At 41.8% G+C, this 25,134-nt stretch overlaps 1 protein-coding gene across 1 annotated transcript; it reads left to right on the forward strand.

Annotated features, from left to right (window-relative positions):
- Positions 1 to 6,917: 6,917 nt before the first annotated feature.
- Positions 6,918 to 21,634, forward strand: hdlbpa (high density lipoprotein binding protein a). Its single transcript, XM_076726672.1, has 28 exons — positions 6,918 to 6,993; positions 9,111 to 9,182; positions 11,446 to 11,560; positions 11,672 to 11,838; positions 12,604 to 12,819; positions 12,904 to 13,110; positions 13,210 to 13,425; positions 13,527 to 13,733; positions 13,829 to 13,936; positions 14,025 to 14,129; positions 14,408 to 14,486; positions 14,595 to 14,734; positions 14,817 to 14,921; positions 15,015 to 15,128; positions 15,258 to 15,344; positions 15,434 to 15,565; positions 15,664 to 15,882; positions 16,346 to 16,567; positions 16,672 to 16,890; positions 17,023 to 17,161; positions 17,248 to 17,399; positions 17,481 to 17,585; positions 17,674 to 17,808; positions 18,114 to 18,257; positions 18,523 to 18,702; positions 19,756 to 19,872; positions 19,970 to 20,110; positions 20,206 to 21,634. Exons 3-28 carry the CDS (start codon positions 11,485 to 11,487, stop codon positions 20,293 to 20,295), a joined length of 3,822 nt encoding a protein of 1,273 aa, XP_076582787.1. The 5' UTR covers positions 6,918 to 6,993; positions 9,111 to 9,182; positions 11,446 to 11,484; the 3' UTR covers positions 20,296 to 21,634.
- The last annotated feature ends 3,500 nt before the right edge of the window (positions 21,635 to 25,134 follow it).

A 25,134-nucleotide genomic window follows, 5' to 3' on the forward strand; every position in this document is an offset into this window, starting at 1 on the left:
GTCCCTCATTGGCTGAAGCAGTCCCGTTCGGCTTCCCATTGGTCCAAATGTGGCTCAGGATTGTAGGCTGAGGAGGAAGATTTACCTTCGTTAGCTTTAAATAACCTTGATGGATGGAGAATAAACGTATCCGCCCGAAAAAGCGCTTTTTGTGGCTTTTTAACGAGAAGTCGTGGAAAGTTTTAAAAGTGTTTGGTAAATGTGTGTTTTTAATCCACAGGCCGGTGGTTGTTCACACCCAGAGGAAATAAAACGAGTCTTTTAACTGATTAGTTTTATTTGACTTGAGTCACAAAGCGCAACAGCCTTTGATCAAGTTTGGACTGAAGTTTGACCCGTAGAGACAATAAAAGATGTGAGTTTTCTCTTCAACGCTTCAAATAACTGAACTCTGTGTGTGTGTGTGTGTGTGTGTGTGTGTGTGTGCGCGCGCGCGCCTCTCAACTGAAAATACAATAATAATAACTAATTATAATAAATAATACTAACTTCACAGAAAATTTTAAAATCAAAATTAAAATCTAACTTCTTTTAAAAATTCTTACTGACTTCATGAGCACATGTTTTATTGATTATCATGTGGACAGATTGAGTGTTTTCTAAATCTTGAAAGGTTTAAATGAGCCGAGACCTCGAAAACTTGGTTTAATGGGTGTGAAATCCTCCAGGAAAATCAAAAAGACAACAGTCCTCTGAACTTTCTGCTTCTTGTTTTCACGGATTTGGGAATGTGACGGTACGTCACGCCGCGTTGCACGTTGGGACGGGGGCGCCATCTTGTGAGGAGCGCGCTCCGTTACCTGTAAACAAATCTCCAATGTCCATTAAAAAGATGTGATGTCATGGCAGATGAAGTGTGGTCAGTTTCAGAAATATAGCTCGCAAACAGACCTTCTGACTGTGTGTTGAACTGTACTCTCATGTAAACTGTTGCAGTCAATGGAAAACAGCATCTTTAAACTTATGGAGCAATCAATCTTAATAAAAATAAGTTACAGATATCTCTGTGGTGTCTACATGAAGTATACAACTTCTCTGAATTTTGACTTGAAAACTGAACCTTTGACACCAGTTTGAAATCTTTGAGTTTTAACTTGTTAGAGCTGCAATCAGTGTTTGAGGTTATGTGTTCAGTTTCTGGGTGATGCAGAATGGACATACATGCCTACTCATAGTCATTGTGCTGTATGAATTACAACACATGATTTTAAATGTGTTTTTCAGTCCTTCTTATCCTCTCCTTATTCCTCTTCCTGCTGAAAATCTCCTCTCGGAAGCGTAGGTAGCCTGTGTTTTCTTGTGATATATTTAATAAATATTTGTCCTGATCTTCCTGAAGCAAAAATCCAACCTGAAGAACGCAGTTCATTCAGAAACAGCTCAACAGAAACAGTTCAGACGTTCATATTGATTAAAGGTCTGTAACACTTCTGGAAATTAGATAAAAAATAGGATGTGGAACAATTCAGAACTTTAGAAACTCTATGGGAAAAATACAGCCCAAAATCAGCAAGTGAATTTTCTTCATGACAGAAATGACTGCTGCCATGGCTTTGAACGCTACAAGCAGCCCCTCGCCTGGGATGGTCGCCTGAAGATGAGTCTGTGAGTGCCCCCTGCCAAAATGTTGAGGATGAGCTGGCACTAAAGCTCTAAACGAAAAGGTTGGGACGGTTGTAGAAGACATCAGCGGTTGCATGTGATATATGAATGAGGTCTGTATGTACTGATCATTTAGGTTGTCAACATCAAGAGGCACAGAGACAGAAGAAAGTCAGAGAGGAAATGAAAGCGGTCAGTGTTTGCAGGAGGCTGGTGACGAGGTGCTGGTGAGGAACGTGGGGTCGGAGACACTCTGCAGGGCAGACATTAGGGACTGTTTACTCTCATCACAGTAACTGTAACTGTGTTTAAATTCTTATCGTCTAAATTTGAGTCACACCCTCAGAGAACACTGCATCTATCATCACATTGTCCACATCGTCCCCTTCAGGCAGCAGATGGCAGTTGCGGCGGGATCTTCATGCTCATGATGAACTTGGAAAATTCATTTTGGGGAATTTCCACACACTGTCTGTTTGTCTAAAGTCACTTTAATTATTACATTTCTCTCACAAAAATTACATCAAATTTCACCAACAGTATTACAGAGCGTCATGCCATCCATTTGCAAGTGGCAACTGCTTTCAATAATGCCAAACTACTACATGATATTATATCTATATATACAGTTAAACAAACCAAAGGCAGATAATGTAATGAGGATCTGCTAATGATGGGATTTGTTTGCATTTTGATGTATGATGAATAAAGTAAAGATCATTCAGGAGAAACACTTTAATGTGTTTAAAGTTCCTCTGTAGGGTTTTGTGATATGACCATGTTGGGCAAAGTGATAATACACACTGTAAGACAATACTTTTACTGTCAGAAATGTGTCCATACTGTTTACAGTAAATTGTGATATTCATATATAATAATAACTACAGGGAAAATAGATTGGAATTAACGCCTCAATTAATTGATTTGTTAGGACAGAACCAGGAATTGATGCAGGAGTTATGCAGGATTGAGAATTTTATTTTAAGAACTGTTCAATTTGTACTGATTTCACTGACAGAGATTTTACCTGCAATTTACAACACACAAATACAAATTACACAAATCCCTTTCTTTCATGTTTAGCTGACATACAGCAAACAGAGGCCTCAAGGCTTTCTTAGCCACAGTTTGATTTCTCATCATTGGCCACCAAAGTCTCCAGACTGAACATTTGTGAGTCATAACCAAATCTTGTTCCTTCATCCACCAGATTCATCACTTTGAAAAACTTCTTAAGACTGTTGGTTCAGTCTGACCTGCAATCCACACACCTGTGAGTGTGAATGTGACGCTGATATGAATCAGAACACGTGGGATGACGTGGATTTGTTTGGTAGTAGATAAAACATGTTGCACAGTCTGGTTCCATACGCATTTCTCTTTATTCAGATGACGTTTTGGCCCTCAGGCTTTCTTCAAGTTCACCAATTATAGCACACAGGCTCTGCTATGTTATGAAGGCCACGCCCTAGAAGCACATCTGATGGTGATTAGATCAAAATGTTCCACCATCAGAGTGAGAAACACCATCAAGCCTCAATAAATCCAGCGTGTGGTAAGAATATATTTATAGCATTTACATCAAGGATACTAAATGAAGGGACTCGAGAGAAGAGAGCCAGCGCTGGCGACAACGTGGAAAATGTTCTTATTTTTGGTATTTTGGTTTTGTATAAGAAGTAGGAATCACCTGGTGTTCAACTTTTAGACAGGCGTTCTGTAATGGGTTCTGGTCTGTGCTGGGTCATCTGGAAGTCCATTAAAAACTCTCATCAGATGGTTGCGTCAGATGTTCCTGAGCACAGTCAGCTTCATTCATGACCACAGCAGCACCACCTTTGTCTGCTTGTTAAGTCCTTCAGGGCAGACTTCTCCTCTCTGGTTTGTTCTTGTATGATTTGGTTTGTTTATTCATTTATTTTAAATCAGCATCTTGTTCTGGTATTCTACAGTGTGGCTCAGTAGAGATTCATTTGATGTCATCCGTTTTGGTTGTCTGTCCTGTCTCTGAATGTGATGTCAAAGGAACGAGCTGATCTGATTGGCTGCTGATAATTTCCTCTTGAAAAAAAAAATGCATGCGTGAATTGAGCTGAGCTCCAAAAAACTCAAAAACAAATCAGCGATGTTCACACATGACAAGCAGTTTGTCAATGCAAAAACGTTTTAGTACATGTTTTTGTGTATTTCTACTGCATTTACGTCGAAGAAATATTTGTGTGTGCATCAGATATACATGTGAACCTTTAGATATTTTCTAAGTGGATTTGTTTTACATTTATATTTGCAAGACATTTACGTACGAATGTTTTCAGACACGTTCAAGTGACTTTACATTTATTCAAATGATGGATGATACATACAAATCACCCTGCTTTTATTTGTGCTTTGTGTCGTACGAAGCATGAGTCAAGTGCTCTGTGCATTTGAGGATTTTATGTGAAACAGCACGATAAAACAATCCAGACAAACAGGTGGAGATTCACAAAAAACATTTCCATTGAGAAATGCTGAGCTGATGTACAAATGATGGGATACGAGTGGTACAGATTAGATACAGATTTACACATTCAAATCCCTCTGCATTTATTTGTGCATTGTGTTTGTGGATTCTTGTGAGACTGTTTTAATGCCATACACATTCAGGTTCATTGTTTTGCAGCAGCATGTAAAATCAGGACGAGAGGAAAAAGTCCTTAAATAACGGAGCTCCCTCTGCTGTTCTTTACTTGAAAATAAAAAACACAGTTGCATTATATTTAGGTTTTTGATCTGATGTAACAATCTGATATATTGTGACACATAAGCATATTATCTTTATATATTTATGCACTTGTTTGTCTTTCCCTGATTTGTAGTTACATATTGATGGTGGTTGTCATTCTGTCTGCATGCTGCTGCTTCTATTTGTCGCTCTTCTCTGTTCACATTGCTGATTTTTCTCCATCTTTAATTTGCTGTTGATGTGAAGCGTGCAGGAGAAAGATTAAGATGCTCAATTGAAGCATGGAATCTGGACTGAAGACTGGACCAGACTTTTCTGAGTCCGTGCTGTCTTTTGATCCGTATGCTTTATCTTCAAAGAGGCCTGGACCTCCTCATGGTGGCCATGTGTGATGAAATCAGTCCAGCAGATGTGTGTTTGTTTTAGGGTGAACACAGTGACAGCAACACGCGTGCAGTGAAGTAGTGAGACAACAGTCTTTTAATTAAACTTGCTTTTGGGGGTTCGGATTTTTTGCTGAAACTAAATCAGAGGGGACTATATAAGATGTTTTGAGGCTGTACACTGTGGTGCTACAACATCCATTATATCACAATAACCGCTCAGCAAAAAGAAGTTGTTTATCTCACAAAAGCCACTTTATCAAAGAGTGATGATGATAAACTTGACAAAGCTGGAATATTTTAAGGCTGTTGTTGTGGATTTTGCTTACACCTTGTGTATCTCCTCTCCAGCTTCCTCGTTGAGCCTGATAACCTTTGTTTAATAGAGAAACCAATGCTTTTTAAAAACTCATACCTCTCCTGAGTTATCTCCTGCTGTCCTCCATTTGTCAAAGCCTGGACACCTGCTGTCTCAGTACTGAGGGAGACAAGAGGAGCAGCTTCAAATATCTGAGGTGCTTTCCAGCATGTTACAGGCAGCAGCGAGGGGCTCGGAAAACGTCTTCAAGATTGAGTAGGAAGATGCAAAGCAAACACCCTTTTCGCTCATCTAAATCATTTGGCCATCAGCGAAAAGCTCACATTCACTTTTTACATATGCATTTGATCTACGCAGGAATGGGAATTACTTTATGTTGCCAACAGCATGTTATGCTTCACTGAACGCTCTCCTTCAATGCAAACTCCACTTGCTGATGAAAGCCATGAGGTGCATCTTAAAGTTTCTGAAGAAACCTGCGAGGTGGAAATTTGCATAATAGGCTTTTGAAAAAAATAAAAATCTAAAAAAATAATTGAAAATTGCACAAACCTAAAGAACATTCATATATATGAATGTCTCCACCTACATACCGACATGATTGTATAATCAGGAAGTGATTTGCAGTTATAACCCAATGTTATGTTACACATATTTCTGTTTAACGATCAGTCAGACACAACGAGGTTTGCTGTTTAAAATTCAGAAAAACAACAACGCGAAGAAACCCCCAAACCCTGCTCAGGACTGGTCAATAATCTGTAATCAAGGGAGAGAAATAAAACTGGGATTAGTGCTGTATTCTTATTTTTGTTTGATAATCAAGAGCTTCATATTTGCATCCTGATCAAATGATTTCCAGAGGACAAATGGACATTTTGGTTAAATGTAGTGTGATGCATTTGATATGTGAAGTTCAAGTAGAAGAATAAGCATCATAGAAATCTTTCCATGACATCAGTGCTCTACTCCATACTGAATGAAATGTCTTCCATTTAATTCATGAATTACTCTGACCGGCCTTGCATATGGTCGTGAGATGTTGGACATTTGTATGAGTGTTATCATGTCATCAGTCAGTACTTTTAAGTGCAAGAAAACCAGTTTATATAGACAGATTAAAGAAACACTGTGTGACGCATTCAGTAAAATACTTTAAGCAAACAAGATAGGACAGCTTTGGGGGTTTGTGAATGTTCAGTGATGAGGACAGAGAGGCAGAGGCCGAGTTTCAGGTCAGAACTAACTGAACTTGATTGCTGGGCATGTTGTGAACGAAGATACAAGTTGTTCTTCTTTATTTTTATTCACATTTTTAGCAGTCCTCTCACAGTAAACTGTGGAGTCTGACCTCGTGCACTCGCTCCATTAACAACCAGCTTAGGAATGACTAAGACCTGAGAATGCAGCCTCTGTGAACTCGTTTTAGAGAAAGTATTTCTGCACGTTGTCCAAGAAGAAAAGTGCAGGATTGCTTGGCATGTGCACATTGCTCTCTGAGATTCACAACAACAACATGATGTGCCTGGGCTTGATTTATCACCTTAAAAATGGATTGCAGAGGAGGAGGATTTGCATGGACTCATCCTTTATCTGATCTCACTAAAATCTGAAAAGACAGAGAAATTATCACATGTGAAATGTGTCATCGTAAAAACAAAACAGAATTTTGCCACTTCAGCAGGTCCAGACACGATTTTAAGACATCCTTACTTCAGGGCAAGTCCGCAGTGTGAGGGTATTAATCATTAATCACGTTTTATATGCTATGATCAGAGCTCAGAAGTTACATGAAGACTGAAATGAAAAGAAGTTATTTGTAATCGGACTCTTCGGCGTGACGTCGGAGGATTTGATTGGTGGGCGGCACTGGTATATATCCGTCAGGCTTCAATCCCACCTTCTCGCCAGTGGAATTTCATCTCAGCTTCTGCACCTTCAGGGCAGACGAGTACATAAAATAAGTAAGTACTTCACAGTTTTATACTGATTGTGGCTGCATTACTACTACATATGACCTCCACTTGTCTTATACATGACGGAGCGGTACTTGTTGAGAGGACAGCGTGTTGTGAACCCTGAACGTTACAGTGTGTTCTGGCCTGACTCCGTGTCATTTCTCCCCTGCTCAGCTGTATGCCTACGTGGACTTAGCGAGCTAGTAGAACAAACTGTAAGCTAACATGAGCTCGCTAGCTAAGGCTACTCCAACTTGTACTTTTTACGAACGTGTTACCTTTGGCTAATTTCTATAAAAATGACACGACCCCAGTGAAGAGTATGGCAGAGAGTTTTAATTTTCCACCCCCTGTTAGCGTAATGTCATTAGCTGGTTATGGTACAGCCTGAAGTTCTGTTTAGGGCTGTTTGAGTGAGCCAAGCTACATATTAGCCGAGGAGCTACGTGTCACAGTCGCAGACACCCTAGTCAAAGTTTTTAGCAAGTTTGCTAACTAGCTAGGGGGTTTGAAGCTACCGTTGGTGCCGTTAATCCTTCAGTGATTTCCCCACTGAATATCCCACTTCTCCGAAGAGGCACACATATTTGCTGATCATCCGACGCTCTCTCAGTAACCTTGATAGTTAAGATAATGTTAGTTTTTCTCGATGCGGTACATTTTTATGGTGGATCGACGTTAGCCATCATGACCGCTGCTAGCATTAACTGTAATGTGTCGTTGGCAACTGTCAGCTAGTTAACTTGATATCGTGTTAGCTAGCAATCACACTAACCAGCTACTTAAATGCTTAATCTGGGATTTGGGTATAATGTTATATTGGCTCGAAGGACGTCATGCTGCAGCTAACGTTAATGCAAGTTTAACCAGCTAGACGACCCCCGTCAACGTTAACTTGTTAGCAGCTCATCAACATCAATGATCTCGTTGGTTAGAGAACGTGACGCTAAATCTGATTAAATTACGTTTGCTGGCCACTTTGTGTGGTGTTTGTGGGCTATGGAGATCGTGACCAATGTTGTAATGTAAAAGGTATTAGTCACTAATTTCAGCTGTCAGCTGTACCTATGACATGGTGGTTTGAGCAAAACTACTTGCCATCGGTGTATTTTAGCTTAATTCACGGGTTTGTAAGTCATCCTCTCTATTAACTGACTGCTGCTGCTGGTGTATAAAGGGGCAAACTGTCATTAGTAGTTGCTTTAATACTGGTCAAGGAAACAGGCCACATGTCTGTGTTAACACTACCATAATAAATTCTGAAAGTCGGAACTGGTTAGTCATCCTTTTTAGTGCCTATTTGGTAAATATTGAGTCTGCATAAAAATGATAATAACCGATTATATGCCCTTCACCAAACAAAAGATGGGGAGTTATAACAATAAGCTTTATGGAGGCCTGAGCACACTTCAGTGGAAACATAAGCCCACACCAGTAAACGCTCTGACTGAGAGGAAATTGTTGACACCAGTGGCAAGCTAGTAAAATAAAGCCAAATGTTCTAATGAGACACAAATTTCAGCCCATGCTAAATCATACAACTTTTAACAAGGAACGTTCACAGTGTAAATTTGCCAGCTCTTGCATAAGAGAGCATTGGCCTATTTACCTGGTTCACCCACAGCAGCTTCATCAATTGCCAGGTTTGTCCTTCTGTATGACAAAGCACTGTCCAATTATAGAAGCCAGATGCTTGTCAAGGAGATTGAGCTCCAGTGGCACCAATACTTCACTAATGGGCTTCTTGGCACTAAATTTATCGGAGTACTTCTTAATTTCTGAATGGTTTCAGTTGCCTGCAGTTTTTCCTACTGGTCTTACTGGAACCATGACTATTGAAAAAAATATCTAAAAGTTAGGCCTCAGAGTGAAGATTGACATTGTGCTTACTGTCTGATGTCTCCATTTTCCGTTTAATCAGAGTTTTTATAAAAAATCTACTGTGATGTCAGTAACCATTTGTTAGTACTTTGAGTTACAGTACAGTAGTACACACATAACCCTATCGGAGTCGAACAATGTTTTTGAAAGGGACTGCCCAGTTATTTATTTCTTGATCTTTGAAACGAAGATACACAGTGGTGATGTCTATAGAACTGATCCTTTTACTTTGTTGTCTTTAGACAAAAGCTGGCAGGCTGACGGGAACTTCCATCTTTACAGGACGGATTATCTGGTAACTGACCATTTAGCTGGTAAGTTCTTATGATTATTAGCACTGTATGCGCTGACACTAATGCTGTCTTGAGCAGTTAGCAGTATACGGTTAATCCTGTATATATGCACATTTTGACAAGTTCCTTACACCTTGTACTTGACTCCTTAGCGTAAGAACTTTGGCCAACAGGGGGCGTTGGGTCTCCAAAGCAAGCCGAGAACCAGAACCACGGCATGAAAAAGACAAATCTTTTTTGTCCCACAGTCTTCTGTATTGATCAGACAGCTTAACTCATTTTAACAAGCTATTTTCATAGTACTTGACCTCGCACCCACTTTGTGAGGGTATTTATTTAATTTAAAACGGCAGCAAAAAGACCATTGTTTTGTGTTCAGTCTCTTGAGACGCTTGGTCCATTCTGGAGAAAAAGATCCAAATAGTTCTTCGTTATCACACTGAAACAGTACCATTCATTATTTATTTTGGCTGACACTGATGCAGTGAGTTTTAAGTGTGCACTGTAACCAGTTATGTAATATAAATAATTTGAACATGTAACTTGGCCTGTTTAGCTTTTGCATGGCTTTCTTTCCCTGCTTCATGGATGACTTTGACATGTTTTGCATCATCTCGTACCACAAAAATGTCAACAAAACGGGGACGATCTATGTCCAGCTTTAATATACAGTTGCTGAAAAGTTGTCCACATGTCTCTCAATAATGAAATTAATATGGAGAACTGGAGTTTTTTGACAAAAAATTGCTCTAGTGACAACAACACAGTGTCATCCCTTTTTCCTTGTTAATACCAATGCTTAGATAAAAGGCACTGGCAGACTTAAATTGGCAACAGGGTCTGCAAACAGTAATGAATGCCGTGCAGAGCAGCCTTAAGTTTATGAAGCCTGACAAGGAAGAGGCCACTGAAAGGGTGCTCTGAAATGTGTAGGGGGAAACGGCCTGCTAAACTGACTCCCGCCATGTTGACGCTTGAAGTGAATTTCCTTCAACTGCCCGGTCTATGGAAAAACTTCTCAATATCAACAAATTCTCTGTGACATCTGGAGCCTCTCCGTGCTTTCAGATGAATTTCAGGCATGCTTGGGGGCAAAATCCCCCTAAAACAATTCACATTCCTCTGCTTGTGTTGGCCAGAATTTTCCCTGCCAGCCAGAAAAACATGGCAGTGACTTCTGATGATATATTGAGTTTCATCATTGATAGTGAAGAGGAATCAAGCTTTAGTCTGAGCGCTCGTTTGTTGACTTCCACCTTTGCAGATTTATATAACTACGAAAACAAAATAGCTGGAGGCTTTCTTTTCTAAATGTCATATATGACAGGATTGGCTTTGTGGTTTCTGTCTTGTTAGGAGTTATTCATGTTCAAAGATCCTACACAGGACAGTTGAGTTTTCTGTTGGTGGATTTTTGCTTTAATCCTATCCAACTTGGATATGCAGAGGGGTCAGTGAGGGAAAAATCCTCTTAACCTCGGCGCCTGCTCACGTAGCTAGAGGTCGTAGAATAGCACTGGACTGAGGACAAACTGGTTTGTTCGAGGTAGACGAAATGTACTGTAGCCCTGCCCACACCAGTGTTTTCTTTGCGGTGCTCAGGATAACCTCTTTAATTACCACTCAGTCTCAGCACACATTAACACAGTGTTGACTTGGTTTTGTAGTGTAAAGTGTAATTATTGTGTGTGATAAAGGTCGATAAGATAATGACAAAAATCCCAAAGTCCACCTCTGATAAGCTTGTATGCTATACTGAGCATGTGACGCTTCAGATGATTGTTTCCTTTGTTCATCATTCAAGCAAAGGCCTTGTTTATGTACTGTAGGCTGTCATGACAAATGACTGTATGCAAAATTCAGCTTCTCAGTTAAATAAGGAACCTATCATACCCTTATGTCACTGTGCTGATGCAAAACAAGCACAGAAATGAATGTTTTAGATTTCTGTAGCCAGCATGTACCTAACAGGTCATTTACAACAAGATAAGCCAGAGTTAAGAGTTCAGAAAAAAATGTTCTTTGGTGTTATTTAACAAGAGTTTAACGCTCCAAAACTCACTGAGTTTTCTCATCTTAATTCAGATGCCACCCACATCAGACAAGTAAGAAAAACACGAACGTCCCAAATAACCAAACCTGCTTCTGCTTTGGCAGAAGATTTTGTATTAATGTAGGACCACGTCGCTCTGAAGCTGATTGAGAAAAACGGTCTTTGGGCCTTTTTAAACATTATGCTCTTTCTGTTGCCAAACCTCTGAGAATAATGTGAATTTTCTTCCAGTGGCACACTCGGACTCTGTGTTAACGTGGGATTTTGACCATGAGCTCAGTCGCTGTACTTACGCAGGAAAGCTTCAATGAGCACCGCAGTGGGCTCTTGCCAGAGCAGAGTGGCGGTGAGTGTTTGGATTCTTCAGGTTGCTCTGGATTTATAAAAAACAATCACAGCTTGAAGGGGACTCATCTTTTTTTAAATTTATTTATTTATTTTTTATGAATGTGTTCAGCTGCTGGGGTAGGAACCAGTGCTGGAGAGGAGGAGGACGCCCTTCCTACCTACAAGGATGCCTTCCCACCTCTGCCTGAGAAGGCGGCCTCACCTGAGGGGACCCAGGAAACTGTCAACGCCTGGACATCCAAGATCCGTCCTCTCAAGTCTTCTATTATCACCCAGGTAAAACTTCAAAGTTAGCACCTCCATATGAACTAAAATGTTTGTGGTTATTGTGTGAATAAGTATTGTAATTTACTGAGTTTTGTGTTTGTTGTTTGTTTGATGGTGACAGTTGGGTTGTACTTCCACGCCCACCCTCTTCTTCAGGTTTTGGTCTGAAGATTAAAAAATGTTCACAAAAAACCTGCCCTGTTGCCAAAATATAGTGTATAGTAATGTTGCACTACAGTGTATTAGCACCCCTCTAATGTTTTTTTGTCTGTCTGTGATGGATTTCTCCCTCCTGGTGTTTATTGCTAACTTAAAGCCCTTTGTACCTGCACAGGTATTTTCAGTTAATCTAACGCATTCAGCCTCTGAGTTAATCATGCAAAAATGATTCAAAGCATCTGTTTTGGTGTTAAGAGAGTATGAAGGAACTTTTGGGTTTCGTGCTGGCAACTTGTCTTTTTTTTATAAAATATTCCTCAGTACAAGCCATTTTCAGTGAATGGTTTTAGCCTCAGCTCATGGTGTTGTGTTAAAGGGCCAGTGTGTGTGTGTGTGTGTGTGTGTGTGTGTGTTTTACATGAATTAAAAGATAAAGTCCTTCCTTTTTTAGTTCATGGGCAGTTGCTGCTAAATAGTCCCCAGTTTCCAACCATGTTCTGGTCTTTGGTGCCAGTGGGTCTGATTTTGTTTTGAAAGTTCTGTGGAAGCGATCCTGATGTAACAATTGGTCGCCACATCAAATCAACTTTATTTTTATTTTCCTATGTGAACCAGGTTTTCCATGTGCCGCTAGAGGAGCGCAAGTACAAGGACATCAACCAGTTTGGGGAAGGAGACCAAGCGAAGGTCTGTGTGGACATCATGCATAAGACCGGAGCCCATCTGGAACTCTCCTTGGCTAAAGATCAGGGTCTCTCCATCATGGTTTCCGGAAAGTTGGATGCTGTGATGAAGGCCCGTAAGGAGATTGTGTCCCGACTGCAGACTCAGGTGAAGAGCGCCGTCTTTGTTGATGATAATTGTATTAGGAAGAGATATATCGGTGATGCTAACTGTACGTTTTAACCCTAACAGGCTTCAGCTACTGTCGCCATCCCCAAGGAACATCATCGTTTTGTCATCGGCAAAAATGGGGAGAAGCTTCAGGAGCTAGAGCTCAAGACTGCCACCAAAATCCAGATCCCACGACCTGACGACCCCAGTAACCAGATCAAGATCTCTGGTACCAAGGAGGGCTTGGAGAAGGCAAAGCATGAGATCCTGCTGATCTCTGCTGAGCAGGTAACGTGGCTCCTCAGGCAGCCAGCTTACTTCACCCCGCATGACGCAGCTTTAGGATTATTTAATAATTGTGTTCCCCTGCCCCGTCTACTCTTTTAGGACAAGCGTGCAGTGGAGAGGGTGAACATTGACAAGGTGTACCACCCATTCATCACCGGTGCCTACAATAAGCTGGTAGGAGAGATGATGCAGGAGACCGGTGCCCGCATCAATGTCCCCCCTCCAAGTGTGAACAAGACGGAGATTGTCATCACTGGGGAAAAGGAGCAGGTGGCCCTTGCTGTGGCTATGATCAAGAAGGTTTCTGAAGACAAGGTATTACAGTTAGTCTTGATGCAGGTTACACTGGTATGAAGAAGCTTTAAACTGCTTTCCTAAGGTTAAATGTTACTGATCAACTTGTCCTGGAATTGCAGAAGAAGAATGCCACCACCATTGCTGTGGAGGTAAAGAAATCTCAGCACAAGTATGTGATTGGCCCCAAGGGAAACACCCTGCAGGAGATCCTGGATAAAACTGGTGTGTCAGTTGAGATCCCACCATCTGACAGCAGCTCAGAAACTGTCATCCTTCGTGGGGAGCCAGACCGTCTGGGTCAGGCCCTCACCGAAGTTTATGCCAAGGTGTGGAAAGCTTCATGATATATTTTACCACGACTAAATTATTGGTAATTGTTGAAAAGTAATGAGTAACTTCAAGAATGTCTTTCCCTTCGCAGGCAAACAGCTACACTGTTTCCTCGGTCTCAGCTCCTTCTTGGCTTCATCGTTTCATTATTGGCAAGAAGGGGCAGAACTTGGCCAAGATCACCCAACAAATGCCCAAGGTCAGTTTAATGATGACTTTCTTAACCATTAAACTTAAAACACTCCTTTAGATTTCAATTGGTAACTTATTTTTCATTTTGCTTGCAGGTGCACATTGAGTTCACCGAGGGAGAAGATAAGATCACCTTGGAAGGACCCACCAAAGATGTGCAGATGGTGCAGAGCCAGATTGAAGCCATTGTTATGGATTTGGTGAGTACTGTGTTATTTCTGCTGTTGTATCTTGGACCTTGACCCAAAGCCTGCCAATCAAGACTTAGACTTAGACGGTTTCTTTATTGATCCCAATTTGGGTTCCTCTGATGAGAAGATCATGTGCTGGACAGTAGACTGTGTGAAAGGACTTTTAACTGGTATTCTTTTGGACCAAGGCTCAATGTAAGAAGATGTAAGATGCCTTAACAACACTGAAAAGCTACAGCTGATATTTTCCAGTGACTTTCATGTTTTTGTTTGCTTCCACCTAAAAGGTGAGCCGCATGGACTATGCAGAGATCAGTGTGGATCCCAAATTCCACCGACACCTGATCGGAAAAGGAGGTGTAAACAGTAAGTACAGCGCTACTGTCTAAAAAGCTGGTATACTGAATTTCATCAGTGCAACAAAAACTCCATCAGCATCCTTTCAAACCATGTATTTATTCATTATATTTACAGTCAACCGTATCAAAGAGCTGCACAAGGTGACCGTCCGCATCCCCCCTGACAACGAGAAAAGCAACCTGATCCGCATTGAGGGGGATCCCCAGGGTGTGCAGGAAGCCAAGAAGGAGCTGCTTGAGCTTGCGTCACGCATGGTGAGAACAAACTTGAGTTCACAGGGAAGGTGCGACAAATTGGATCCAGATGTGGGTTTATTGAATATGCTGTCTGTCACAGGAGAACGAGCGTACAAAGGACTTGATCATTGAACAGCGTTTTCACCGAGCCATCATTGGCCAAAAAGGGGAGAAGATAAAGGAAGTGCGTGATAAATTCCCAGAGGTGAGTTGGAAACTCTTGGTGTCAGCTGCTATATGGTGCTGTTTGTGTACTGAACCCATTAAATGAACTTAAATGATGTTATATTTGTTCCAGGTCATCATCAATTTCCCCGATCCCGCACAAAAAAGTGACATTGTTCAACTTAGAGGCCCACGGACTGAAGTGGAAAAATGCGCCAAATTCATGCAGAAGATAGTGGCTGAAATGGTAAATGTTTACTACTGTAGTCTTAGATACTTTGTTAAGGTGGTATGTTAACAGATTCCTGGTTTCATTTGGCTTCCATAACTACGTTTTTGTAGTTGAGTGTTAACTTTCAGTGATTCCTTTTGTCAGGTGGAGAACAGCTTTTCTGTCTCAGTCCCCATCTTCAAGCAGTTCCACAGAAACATAATTGGAAAAGGAGGCTCAAACATCAAGAAGGTACTGTATATTTAAGAGAATTCGCTGCAGAATGGAGTCTTCAGGCTGTCATGGTTAGATCCCATAATTTGTTTTCTTTTGCTTTCTAGATTCGGGAGGAAACTAACACAAAGATTGACCTCCCTGCTGAGAACAGCAACTCAGAGATGATTGTCATTACTGGAAAGAAGGCAAATTGTGAGGCTGCACGAAATCGCATCTTGGCCATTCAGAAAGAGCTGGTAAGCAGGTGCATGCATGTATCTTAGTCTCTTGAAAGCGTTGGCAGGTGGGTCTATGTCTCGCACATAAGCCTAATTGATGTCTCATTGTGTTCCAGGCAAACATCGCAGAGATAGAGGTTTCCATTCCCTCCAAGCTGCACAACTCCTTGATTGGGTTAAAGGGCCGCTTTGTGCGCTCGATCATGGAGGAGTGCGGTGGCGTGCACATCCACTTTCCCACTGAGGGCTCAGGGATTGATAAGGTCACCATCCGAGGCCCTGTCGAGGAGGTGGAGAAAGCCAAGCAGCAACTGCTTGCTTTGGCAGAGGAGAAGGTTTGTAGAAATGTCTTGAATGATAAAAAAAAAAAAAAAAAAAAAAGGTGAACTTCTGTTGACCTTGCTAAACTGGCAGCCATTTGACAGGGACATAGAGGGAGGGATAAAATGGTAAAGCGCTGCCTCTGTTCCTCAGTGGTTGTATATTGCCACATGCTGAGAACTGCTTTCAGTGTCCTCTCAGCTGTCAGAGTAAAAACAGCCAGCTTGTGCCAGAAATTGAGGCTGAAATTTGTTTTGGGTGCTGCAGCTTTCTTTTTTAAGATTAAATCATGTTTAGCCCATTCAGGCTTAAAATCAGTGGGGTTTGAGTTTCAGCCGAGCATGAAGGAATTTTCCATCTGTTAAAACTTGGTCGTCATAAGTTAATAAGAGCATCTTTTGTGCTGACCTTGTTAATGAGGTTGGCTTGTCACGCATTTCTTGCTGTAGAAATCATTTTGCGAATGTTTTTCCTCAGCAAACAAAGAGCCACACTGCCGAGCTGCGTGCAAAGCCAGAATACCACAAGTTCCTCATTGGGAAAGGTGGTGGAAACATCCGCAAGGTTCGTGACAGCACCGGCGCCAGGATCATCTTCCCCACCGCAGAGGACAAAGACCAGGAGCTCATCACTGTGATTGGCACTGAGGACGCAGTGCGGGAGGCCCAGAAGGAGCTGGAGGAGCTCATCAAGAGTTTGGTATGACTCCAAATGACTTTTGAACAAAGCAGGACGAGGGAGGATAAAGCTGTGCTTCTCTTACACATGCCTGCGTATTAAATGTATGTCCTCTTTGGTTACAGGACAATGTTGTTGAGGATACTATGAGCATTGATCCAAAGCATCATCGCTACTTTGTGGCTCGCCGTGGCCAAGTCCTTCGGGACCTTGCTGATGAATACGGTGGGGTGATGGTGAGCTTCCCTCGCACAGGTTCTCAGAGCGAAAAGGTCACTCTCAAAGGAGCCAAAGAATGTGTGGAAGCAGCCAAAAAGCGCATGCTGGAAATTGTGGATGACTTGGTGAGTAGATTCGGTTTTGTTTTGCTAAAAAGGTCTTTGTGTGTGTGTGTGTGTGTGTGTGTGTGTGTGTGTGTGTGTGTGTCCTGTCTTGGAATGTAACCAATCTTCCCATCTGAACATTTTCTTTTCTAGGATGCTCAAGTGACCATTGAGTGCGTGATTCCTCAGAAGTTCCACCGTTCTATCATGGGTCCCAAGGGCTCACGGATCCAGCAGATCACCAGAGATCACAATGTACAGATTAAGTTCCCAGAGCGCGAGGACCCACAAGGTAAACTCATGATCAGTGTGAAGACCTGGCAGCGGGGTCCTTAAATTATCATTTTCTCATCAAACTGTGTCTGATTCGCTCTGTAGCGGTACCCCCCGCAGAGGCCCCTATTCAGGAGAATGGAGAGGCCAACGGAGAAGTGAAGGAGCCTGTTGATCCAAATTTACCCAAAAAGTGTGACGTGATTGTGATTTCTGGTCGTAAAGAGCGGTGCGAGGCTGCCGTGGAGGCATTGAAGGTATTTTATTTTTATTCACAACAGAACTCAGTTCTGTTTCTCAAAATTTCTGCTTTGTTCCTAATGGTCTCCTTTCTTTAGGCCTTGGTTCCCATCACTATTGAGGTGGAAGTGCCTTTTGAGCTTCATCGATACATCATTGGACAGAAAGGAAGCGGAATTCGCAAGATGATGGATGAATTTGAGGTGTGTGTTAACAGATATGCGTCAGCACAAGATACAGAAGATTTTTATTCTGCTGCTAATTCAGAGTGACCTCCCTGTCTTCCTCCAGGTTAATATTCAAGTGCCTGCTCCTGATCAGCAGTCTGATAAAATCGCCATCACCGGCTTGGCCAACCACCTCGACCGCGCCAAAGAGGGCCTCTTGGAGCGCGTCAAAGAGCTGCAGGCCGAGCAGGAGGATCGGGTGCGTATTGTGTGGAGAAGATGGCCTCTTATAACCAGTGTATTCAGAGCTGATGTCAGTGTGTACTGAGGGGGAGTCACTTACACTGAAGTCTTTGGAGTCTGTATGAGTCACATGGAACAGAAAATTATCTTTGAGATTACCTTAAAGACCACCGTCATGATAACCTTGAATGAGGAAAGAGCTAAATTAGGAACTTCTGCCATGGCAGAGAACCACCAGTTCCATCAGAAGAAGAAATGAGTCAGCTGTCAATGTCACGCGAGGTCTAACCCAGATCACTGTTTACATCATCCCCTCTGCAGGCACTCAGGAGCTTCAAGCTGACCATCACTGTGGACCCCAAGTATCACCCCAAAATCATCGGCCGCAAGGGTGCCATTATAACAACCATCCGCACTGAGCACGATGTTAACATCCAGTTCCCAGAAAAGAATGATGAAAACCAGGTATGACATTTCTGCACAACTTGTATTGCTTTTAATTACCAATTAAAAAAGATAAAGATAAAAGTCAACCCTATGTACCCCCTCAGCACAGCAGGTGGTGCTAAATTACCAGTTCATACATAACAGTACCACATGTGAACACTGATAAATAATAGTTATCAACAAGTACGTGTGGTAGTTACTGTTGCAGGAGTTATGACGGGAGAATAAGATTCACATTCAGTTTTTCCTGTTTGATGCTGAACTTGCTGCTGTTTCTCCACAGGATCAGATTACTATTACAGGGTATGAGCACAAAGCCATAGCAGCACGAGATGCCATCCAGGCTATCGTGGATGAGCTGGAGGAAATGATCTCTGAGGACATCACCCTGGACAGCAGGGTCCATGCCCGCATCATCGGAGCCCGCGGCAAGGGCATCCGCAAGATCATGGATGAGTTTAAGGTGAGGCAGCTGAGAGGAGAGCAGAGGATCTCATCAGTGGAATAAAACCACAGAACAGCAGAACATTTCATGCTAACGTTGCTCTTTTTTTTTTTGAGCTGTCACTTTGTCACCACTAATAGTTTGTAAACACATTCTTATCTGGTAAAATCCTGATTTACAGCTTCTAAACATCACTTCATGTGGCAACATGAGTGGATCTTAATTAGTAATTCAAGGTATTAACCTTGAATTATGGTGTTAAAACAGACAGTTTTTCAGTACCAACAACTCAAGGCACCCTGCAAGCAGGTATACCAGGGTCCACACAGCTGACCCCCACTCTGAATGTACAAACTCTACGATGAACGTAACCAAGCTCTCAAAGCTCGTTGGCGACATCATGAAGTAAAACGAACAAAAACCCACTAAACTTCTGCCCAGATCAAACAGAGCTCAATACAGTTCCCATCGAGTCCGTCTCTCTGCCTGATGGGAGACAGGATAATTAAAGGGACTCATAATTAAAGGGACGGTTCAACCAAGTCATGGTGTACTGTATTTTTCCACTTCCCCCTGGTGGTATGTAGTCATGCAGATAGTTTTAGGTTTGTTTTTCTGAGGTTTGAGAACCCTTACACTTCTTATTAATACCTCCATTATTGATATTCTTGTATAAGTTTAAGTAATATTAATTGACTTAATATTTTGCCAGCATGAACGATCAATTTTCTGCAGTAAATCTATCAAAGTGAAAATGATCACATTGTATTTAATCCCATTAAGGCTCACACTCACACACTCAGTTATAGACGATAGATGTGTCACAGCTCTGACTTTGACCCGGCTGACGGTTGTTCCCACTGGGGTGGGCTGGTCTGAGGGAGGTGGATTGAGACTCTTGTAATCCCATGAGATCTCTGCTCTTAGCAGCTAAACATGAACAAGCTTAGCAACAGGCTTTCTCCTACACGTCTGGAGGTGTTCAAGGAAGAACGCAGGGTTAGACCCATGACGGCTCAGCTTTGTGTGATGGTGTCCAGCCTGACATGGCTCCATGTTCGTCCTTTTTAGGTTGATCTCAGGTTTCCCCAGAGTGGAGCTGCAGACCCGAACCTTGTCACAGTCACAGGTCGCCCTGAGCTTGTGGATGAAGCCATCGACCACCTCCTTAACCTGGAAGAAGAATACGTAAGTTTTTTTTCCTGCATGACGGTGCATCATTTTTGCAGTCGATGGGACATGTTTTCTGTTTCCTTAAGTGCATTTTTTGTGTCTCTTCTGTCAGATGGTAGATGTTGTGGAGAATGAAGCAAAGATGGCTTACATGAGGCCTCCTGGGGGGAGCGCCGCTGCCATGGATGAACAACGTGGCCCATCCAAAGGCTTTGTGGTGAGGGAGGCTCCCTGGACCACTGCCAATGAGAAGGTGAGCGTTTTCCCACCAGCCTGTCACTATTTTGAAATTAGAATTGGTCACACCTTCGTTTCTTAACCCCCCCTCCCCTTTTTTTCTACCTTCAGGCCCCTGATATGAGCAGCTCTGAAGACTTCCCCAGCTTTGGAGCCCCAGTGGCAACCAAGACCTCTCCCTGGGGACCCAAACGCTTCTAAGCAGTGCTGCTACAGATGGGCCTGAACTTAACCGGACACAATCTTCCCCTTCAACGCCCCCCCTCCCCTCTTGACCTGGACTGACCGCTGACCCTAAAAGTCTTCAGTTCTGAGAATGTCATCCTTCTGTCTACCTATCCTGGTCTGCCCTTGCAGATTCATCAGTCTAAAAGTGCTTTCAGATACTGTAATTGACTTGTGAGCTTTGTATCTGCATTAAATGATACTGTCCTACGCTAAAAAAATGTGACAGATGTTGCGGTTAAGTCTACAGTCTGTATGAGTCTGACATTTAAGTGTTTATTAGACCTGACATTTCATTGTGGTTTGAACTGTTATACCAAATTCAATGGTGGCCAGACATCGTTTTTTTTTTTTTCTTTTTCTTTTTTTTTTTTTTTTGAGCTGCCCTTCTCTTAGTTGCCTTGGCAGGGTGGGGTAAAGGGACTGAAATACTGCTGGTGACATGTTCAGACATGAAGCTTGACCAGCTGTTTTCACTCACCCACCCCCCTCCTGCATTACTCATGTAGCTGAGTGAAAATTGTCAGTCGTTAGCCCTCAAGCACACTGTAGTGGTTGTCCTCCGTCACATGTTTCCATTTGCTTCGCTGTGCTTCTGTGAATATGGTCAAGTAGTGGCACGTACCTTGTAGCCTTATGAATTGGTCACCTTTACTGAGGGGGGGAGGGGGGCAGTTTCAGCCACTGCAGAACGGCTTCCATTCAAACTGCCAGATGCTCGGAGACCATGCCAGAACTAAACTTCTTACAACACTAGGCCTAGAGCTCCAACGCATCGACCTCACACTAACTGTTGAATGAACTGTTTTGACATTGAAAAGTCACTCTATGAAATATAATGACTGTGTTTGTGAGCAAAACGGCAGCCCATCTCGTGCCAACTATCTGTCTAGTGATGTCCTGTGTTACTCATCCTCTGTATTGGGTCAGTGTCCAGTCCCTTTGTCTTCCAGTTGCTATGCAGATTGTTCTGTTAAATAGCAATGGCCCTTTTTATCAGCCTTACAACTAGAAAGATACAAACCAGGTAGAGATGATGTCTAGGTGCGTTTTTAATGGACAGCTGGAAGGTATGTTTATTGTTCCTTTGAAAGCTCTTCGAACATTTCCCCCCAGTTATTGTAATTAGTTTAATTTTTGCCTGAGGAGTGCAGATTTAGCTTGCTAGCTGCTAATTCAACATCTAGCATCAGCCTACCTTGGTTTATATCCTCCTAGCATTGAATGAAAGATTATGCAAATACCATTGAAGTGAACGGTTATGGATGACACTGGAAAAGAAATTGTCCAAAAAGTCAATAAAAATTGAAAATCTCTTGCGCATCAATCTGAGTCTTTTGTAAAGAGCAACTCATGGAGTGTAAATGAAATGAACAGATGCTGATGCAGCTGTGAACAGTGGAGCTCAGGTACTGAAAGGTTTGTATGATGGTCTTTCTTACTTTTCGGCCTGACTGATGCTACAGGAGATATTATGATCATCCACTCGAGATTTTGGGCTGTCTTGACCTCAGAGCCTGTACCAGGAATTTAAAGACATACAAATGACTGAATATGAATTAAAAATTGGTCATATCCTGTATTTATTTTGTGTCTTATTGAGTCATTCTAGCTTGTTAGTGGATATACAGATTGGCTTTTTTACCACACACACACAACCTGTTGGTGGAAAGCAAATGTGGCCTTACTGGGCAGGTCTGGGGTTGGTTTTAAGGTGGTTCATAGGTTTAATGACATGTACAGAATTAGATTGTGCTGAGTGTGATGCAAGTAAAGGCATCATTGGTTCATGGGAGGGAAAAACAAGGTGACCAAATGTGCCCAATTTATTATGTACCTGCCATGAATATCCACAGCAAATTTCATGGATTTTTTTAAATTATTGTTTTATTCATTCATTCATTCATTCATTCATTTTATTTTTGGACATCCTGTAATGAAACCTGTTGGTGGCTCTCAGTCAAAGTTGATATGTGACCCTCTCACGGTCATGACCGTCTGTGTTGTGCGGCGTTTTGGGCCGTAACGGCGGGCAAAGGTGAGCCGGTCTCTGAGGACAAATGCTAAAACCCTCACCCAGTCCAGAAAAGTGAAGCTGACATGCTTCCAGTAAGTCACAATTAAACTATAAACAGTAACTATCGTGTCAGTGAGAGGCTGTTGACGGACATGTCTCAGGAAAAGACACTTTGAAGTCGCTTCAGAAAAGTTTGCTAACTTCGCGTCGCCGTTCCGCTGATGCTAATGCTAATGCTAGTTAGCTAGCAGCGATGGAGTGAAGCGTTCTTTCCACGAAAAAAGGATATAACTGCAACATTATACGACAGGAATATTTCAACCTCCATGAAAGACACAAGAGTGAGCTTCAACATCAACAAACGTAAGTCAAACACTCTGTCTGTTTGTCTGTCTTCCTCTTTGCTTGCTAGTTTCTGTCGTGATGCTAATGTCCCGCCACGCTGGGTTCATGTATTTAATTAGCTTAGCTTAACGTTAGCTACCCGCAGTGTTGTTGGTGTTGTTATGGAGGTCATAATGTGGATTGTGCTTTGTTTGCCAGGAAAATGAAGGCTTTATTTAACATGTTTAGCTTGGACAGAGCCTGCTGACTCTGGGCAGTTAAGACATTTCTCCAGGTGTGCTTGTAAAGTTGCTTCTGGGTCACCTGTTGATTGTCGATGCTTCGTGTTTGTGGCCTGTGGTTTGCTAGCTGCTTGAAAGAATGTTTTCACTCATCTTTTTCATTTACAAGCGGAGCTGTTATTAGTAATGAGCTTTAATGAGTACGTTTAAGGAGTACTGTAGGCCTTGTAGTATATTTGTATACCAAGTATATACTATAGATATGACAAGGAAGCAAAGTCATGTATTTGACACATGCATTGATGCATTCTGATGTGACCACAAGATTTTAAATCTGTGATTTTACTCAGTTGTAGTATGATACATTTTTGTATGGTAAGAAAATACATAAGTACATGTCTGTAAGTCATGTATCTATGATATGTGCATGTTTTTTTTTTATCAAGTCAAAAGCTTGGTCTATAAAACATCAGAAAATGGCGATAAATGCCTGTTAGACTTTCTTAGACCCCAAAGTGACACCTTCAGATCACTAATTTTGTTTTTAGATATTCAATTCATAACATGTAAAGCAACTGGAGAAGCATCAATGAACAACTTTTTGCCATTTGTCCTTTAGAAATAACTTAAACTATATAGTTATTACTTTTCTGTTGAAGGCCTGCTGGTGTGTTTTGTGACCTTACAAATAGTCTGGGAGTCGATCCTGGTCCAGTATTCAACTTAAATTAGAAGCCTTCAATGCACAAAGACTGAGAACGGACTTCACAGTACATTAGGCGAAATCTCCCGTGAAGTAGTTAAACTTTTGAAACAACACATGGATTCAGGATTTTTGTAAAGAGGGAGAAAGAGGAGATGTAGTTTTAAAGATTTTAACAAGAGATTAGAAGTTATTTTGTGGAAAAACCACATCAGAAGCACATAATTAGTCAGACTACAGTGTTCAGTACACATCTTGAAACATGTCTGAAGCCCCACAGAACGCTGGCCCCAGCGGTTGAATTGGAGCCCTGATTTTCTGACATGACGTACATGTTGGATCCCAACAGAACAAAGGAAGTATTATGTTCTCATTCTTAGGTGGCAACAAGCTACAAATGCAATTGCTCCTCCAAACTAAATACTTAAATACCTTTCATACTCCTTAAAACTTACTAAAGGGCAATTGGTAATCGATGCCAATTATTCTTTTTCTCGTTAACTCTCTCAATATCAGGAATTTTAGAAATCTTCTGCCTTTTGTGGTTCTCGTGTGTGCTTGTTTGTGAAATACTTGGACAGAAAAGAGATGAGATGAATTTATTTTCCTCTCATCCTCTCTCCTCTTGAATGCCGTGCGAGGTGCTCTCTCAACGCTCGTGAAGTGCTCCTGTGTGTTTGAAAGGAGCATCGTAAAGCTCTCACCAGAGCTCTGAGGCATAATCATGACACAATTAAGATAATTTCCCAACGACTGCTGGTGGCGAGAAAAGCAATTTTTACGCCTTGTAATCGAGTCTGGCTGTCAGATTAAGATAGCAGGTGATTTGAGGGAAATTGTCTTGGCTAACTCTTTGGAGTGGGATCCAGGTGGCCTCAGGTGTGTCTTTGCCCATTGAGGTTGCCCGTAAGGTAACACAGTTTTGATTTTGAAAATGAAAGAAACATTTGAGGGGTGGATTTGTGTCTCTGGGCAATTGCGTCTTATTACCTGCCTCTGCTGCCATCTACTTCTGCATCTTCTGACTTAAAAGAGCCAAGTGGCCCGTTATCTGTGTCTCACTGTCTTCCTCTGTCTCCGTCTTTCACTTTCCATCCATGCTCAAAATTCAGCACACACTGTGTGAGATTACTACGTGTGGGGGGTGAAAATCTGTGCTGTGTGAGGTTAGCTTGTCGCAGCTTGTAAATGTACACATATTTCAATAATAAAGCTGAATACTCTCCTAAATGAAATACCGTGTTTGTTCAGAAGCAAGACTTTGTCCTCAATGAAAACACTTGTCTTTTCTTACTTTACAGAAGACGTACAAATGGAATTAAAAAAAAAAAAAGAGATAATATAGAAGATGGAAGTAAGGTAAAATTGAATATAACATTTTAAATAGGAGAATAAGTATCTCTGTGCAGTTGCAGTACAGTGAGAGATATGAAATGTATTTCTATAACTGAGAGTATTTCAGATCATTGAGGTATTTCTTTATTTGTTTTGATTGTTGAAGTATTTTTGCTCATGTTTTGTAATTTCTA

This window comes from Chaetodon auriga, chromosome 3, assembly GCF_051107435.1.
Source record: "Chaetodon auriga isolate fChaAug3 chromosome 3, fChaAug3.hap1, whole genome shotgun sequence".
NCBI lineage: Eukaryota > Metazoa > Chordata > Actinopteri > Chaetodontiformes > Chaetodontidae > Chaetodon > Chaetodon auriga.